Here is a 3,328-nt window from a genome sequence, read left to right as displayed (position 1 = left end):
GCCCCCGCCATTCCCCGAGGGCGTCGAGCCGCTGCTGCGGACATACACCGAGCACCAGCAGGCCGCGGCGTCGCACGCGGTGCAGCTAGAGCGGTCGCTGGCGCCGCTGGCGGCCGAGGCGGCGGCCGGCGTCGCTGGTGTCGCGCAGGTGAGGGGCACAGCAGGCTGCGTTGCTTGGGCCAGGGCGAGGCTGCCCTGCCGCCTGCCTGACCTCGTGCAATCACTGCACAGTGGGGCCTACCAAGGAATGCACTGTCTCAGGAACCCCAAGTGCGTAATACTATGGGCCGCCCGCGTTCGCCCTCCCACAGGCCCTGGCAACCGCAGAAGTCGCCGTGGGCCGCCTGCTCGCCGCCGCGCGCACGTCTGCGCCGCTGGCGCCCGCAGAGCGCGGCGTCGTGGGCGGCCAGGCGCGCGCCCTGCTGGGTGACCTGGCCAGCGTCGCCAGCCGCGTGCGGGGGCTGAGGGACGGACTGGAGGGGGCGCGGGACGCCTGCGGCAGCGGCGGCGCTGGCGGTCTTGTGGGGTGATGCGCGTGCGAGCGTGGGTTTGTTAGTCGAGGTGGCGGCTGTAGATTGCAGGAGGGAAGATTTGGGTGCCAAAACATGCAGCGTGCGTTTTTTGAACGGCTGGCATCAGGGGTTGGCGAGTGTAAAGCTGTCAACGTCATGAGAGGCTGTGCCCACGTTTGACCCACGTGCCAGCGCCTAGCCATTTGCAAGCATGTAAATCTGGGGTGATCAGGTCACTAACCGCCTGCATGCAGGCAATTGTCTGGGCTGTGAAAGGCAATAACAGTGTGCACCCTGCTGAAGCTGGCCCACGGGTCTCCTCAGGCCTCATCGCTCACTCGCATTCTCCCAATGTACCGTATGACTGTTGGTGTGCACAGGATCAGCACACCCTGGTGGTTTCGGGTGCCTTGAAGCACAAGAAAAGCGGCAGGCCGACCCTGATAATCAACGACAGCCGCAAGCCGGTACAGTACTGCACAACTTCATTAAACACAGCTATGAGGAAGGCAGAGGTCAGGGCTGGCCAGCAGTGCAAGAAAAAGAGCACAGCCAAGCGCGGCTTGTTGGCAGGCTACGTGCCATAGACTTGTGAAACACTGTACAAGTGTACATGGTTGACGAACGCAGGTAAGCAGAGCTATTCCGTGGGCATTGTTGACATGCGGCAGCCACAACTTCCAATCGCAGCCTGGTGCCTGACCAACCTTATAAAGTGGGGATCTGCAGCACTTTGTGCTGTGCAGCTGTCCCCACCTCGCTCTTGGTTGCAGATGAGGCGGGGGGTGGGGGGCGCCGCAAACGGCAGCGCAGGAGGCAGGGCCGCCCGTTGTTGAGTGGAGCTCAAATACGGCCCATGACCAGTTGCCTTTCATTCTCCCGTGCACTGAGTTGTCATCAACTGTTCACAACAGGTCGCCTTTCATTGCAGCAAGATCACACCGCTGATCTTCCCAACACAACCGAAGCAGCAGCCATGAGCGGACGCGGCAAGGGGAAGTCCGGCAAGAAGCCTGTCTCCCGCAGCAGCAAAGCAGGTGCGGCTCATCGGTTGCTCGGGTACTCAGAGCAAGTGTTGGCCCCCGGTCGCGTTTGGCCGTGGAGGCCCGTCAAGGCTGCAAATAATGTGTGCAGGTATTTGTCATCAGACGCGCACGGCGTCCAGGGTCAGTCAGTAGCGCAAGCAGTTGGGCGACGCACAACAACGGCACGCGGTCTGCAGCGGCCGTCCTGCCCTGCGCCGGCCAGCAGCCACCCACCCAGCTCGTCACACCCCCTCTGCGCGGCGCATTCGCAACGCTCGCGCCCAAGCATCAGCCCTCGGCCCCCACCCCAACCCCTCCAAACCGCAGGGCTGCAGTTCCCCGTGGGCCGTGTGGCGCGCTACCTGAAGAAGGGCCGGTACGCCACCCGCGTCGGCGCGGGCGCGCCCGTCTACCTGGCCGCGGTGCTGGAGTACCTCTGCGCCGAGGTGCTGGAGCTGTCGGGCAACGCAGCCCGCGACAACAAGAAGAACCGCATCGTGCCCCGCCACATCCAGCTGGCCATCCGCAACGACGAGGAGCTGTCCAAGCTGCTGGGCGGCGTGACCATCGCGTCCGGCGGCGTGCTGCCCAACATCCACAGCGTGCTGCTGCCCAAGGACAAGAAAAAGAAGGTGTGTGTGTGTGGGGGGGGGACATGGATCTGGCTTCAGGGGCACACTCCTTGCACCAGCCTGCATTTCTGGTTTGCTCACTTTCAAAGCACAGGCTACTGCCTCCGGTGTGATGCAGCCACCAGTTCTGGCCTCACCAGTCAAGGGACCCACAAAATGTCGGTTGCGAGCCGTCGTCACTCATGCCCTGATCAATGTGCCCGCCCCCCAAACCCCTGCCGCCCGCCCCATCCAGGGCGGCTCTGTCAGCCAGGAGTTCTAGGCAACGCACCGTTTCATCCATTATTTCCCTCGAAGAGACACGGCGTGGCTGCTTAGAGAGCAAAGAGATGTCATTAGAGCCATATGTACAGTTTTGACCCACCCTGTGACGCCCCTGTTCGGCTCCTGGGCGCTTCGGAGGGTCCCCTTCACCTTACTGCCTTGCTTCGCTGCCCATATGGCGGCACTTGCGAGCCGCTTGCACACCAGCTGTAAACAACCTTTCCAGGACACGTCCCAGTGATGCACCGGAGCTGCAGCCCAGCCTGGAAAAGTGGGACACGTACAATGCAGGGCTGGGGCTAGCCAGATGTTCAAGACATGCTGTGCACACCTTTACAACAGGGTGGCGAGCACCACACAAGTGAAGCAACAAACAACAGTGTCAACACGTGCCGCTTTGACGCACGGGCGCGCAGGCCCCAACCAACCGCTCACGGCATTCAAGAAGCTGGCGCCGCCGCTGGCGAGGTCGGACCACCTGCGCCGACAGCAAGCACAGCCGCAGCTGCGCAACCAGACATCCTGGCAGGGTCGGCCACCACAGGGGCCCGCTCTCTCGGCCAGTCACTGGCGGAGCGGCCTTCAGACATTCAGCGCCGCGCGCCACCCCCCTTGCCCCTGCCCTTGCCCCGAGTCGCCCCCCCAGCGTAAGCACGCACGCGCTCCACGGGCTCCGCGACCGTCTCCGCCATGAGCGCGCGGCGCGGGGTGAAGGGCTCGGGGGCGGCGGCGACGCTGCCGCCGCTGCTGGGGGCGCCCGCGGCGACGCCGGGGGCGAACGCAGCAATCAGGCCGGCCAGGAGGCCCAGGACCCACAGCACGAGCGACTTGAGGCTTGCCATCGCTGTTGGGTGGTTACGCACGCCTTGTGGGTGGCCTGGGTTGCGTAGGGAGG

At 64.2% G+C, this 3,328-nt stretch overlaps 3 protein-coding genes across 3 annotated transcripts in view; 2 read left to right on the top strand and 1 right to left on the bottom strand.

The window, feature by feature from the left end:
• Positions 1 to 530, top strand: part of MNEG_4392 (hypothetical protein) — a gene marked incomplete at both ends in the record, with an annotated part of 4,969 nt that extends 4,439 nt beyond the window's left edge. Inside the window, 2 exons of the mRNA XM_014047131.1 lie at positions 62 to 148; positions 312 to 530. Of these exons, the coding sequence (XP_013902585.1) occupies positions 62 to 148; positions 312 to 530 (306 nt within the window). The remainder of the gene's footprint in view (positions 1 to 61; positions 149 to 311) is intronic.
• A 958-nt stretch (positions 531 to 1,488) lies between these two features.
• On the top strand, positions 1,489 to 2,431 carry MNEG_4391 (Histone H2AX; the record flags this gene model as incomplete). Its single annotated transcript, XM_014047130.1, has 3 exons — positions 1,489 to 1,549; positions 1,865 to 2,169; positions 2,405 to 2,431. The coding sequence occupies 3 exons, from the start codon at positions 1,489 to 1,491 to the stop codon at positions 2,429 to 2,431; spliced, it is 393 nt and encodes a 130-aa protein (XP_013902584.1).
• Positions 2,432 to 3,023: 592 nt separating this feature from the next.
• On the bottom strand, positions 3,024 to 3,275 carry MNEG_4390 (hypothetical protein; the record flags this gene model as incomplete). The annotated part of the gene is made up of 1 exon (XM_014047129.1): positions 3,024 to 3,275. One exon carries the CDS (start codon positions 3,273 to 3,275, stop codon positions 3,024 to 3,026), a length of 252 nt encoding a protein of 83 aa, XP_013902583.1.
• Positions 3,276 to 3,328: the final 53 nt, after the last annotated feature.

The sequence above is a fragment of the Monoraphidium neglectum genome (genome assembly GCF_000611645.1).
Source record: "Monoraphidium neglectum strain SAG 48.87 unplaced genomic scaffold scaffold00607, whole genome shotgun sequence".
Taxonomy (NCBI): Eukaryota; Viridiplantae; Chlorophyta; class Chlorophyceae; order Sphaeropleales; family Selenastraceae; genus Monoraphidium; species Monoraphidium neglectum.
This window is presented reverse-complemented; position numbering and strand designations above follow the sequence as displayed.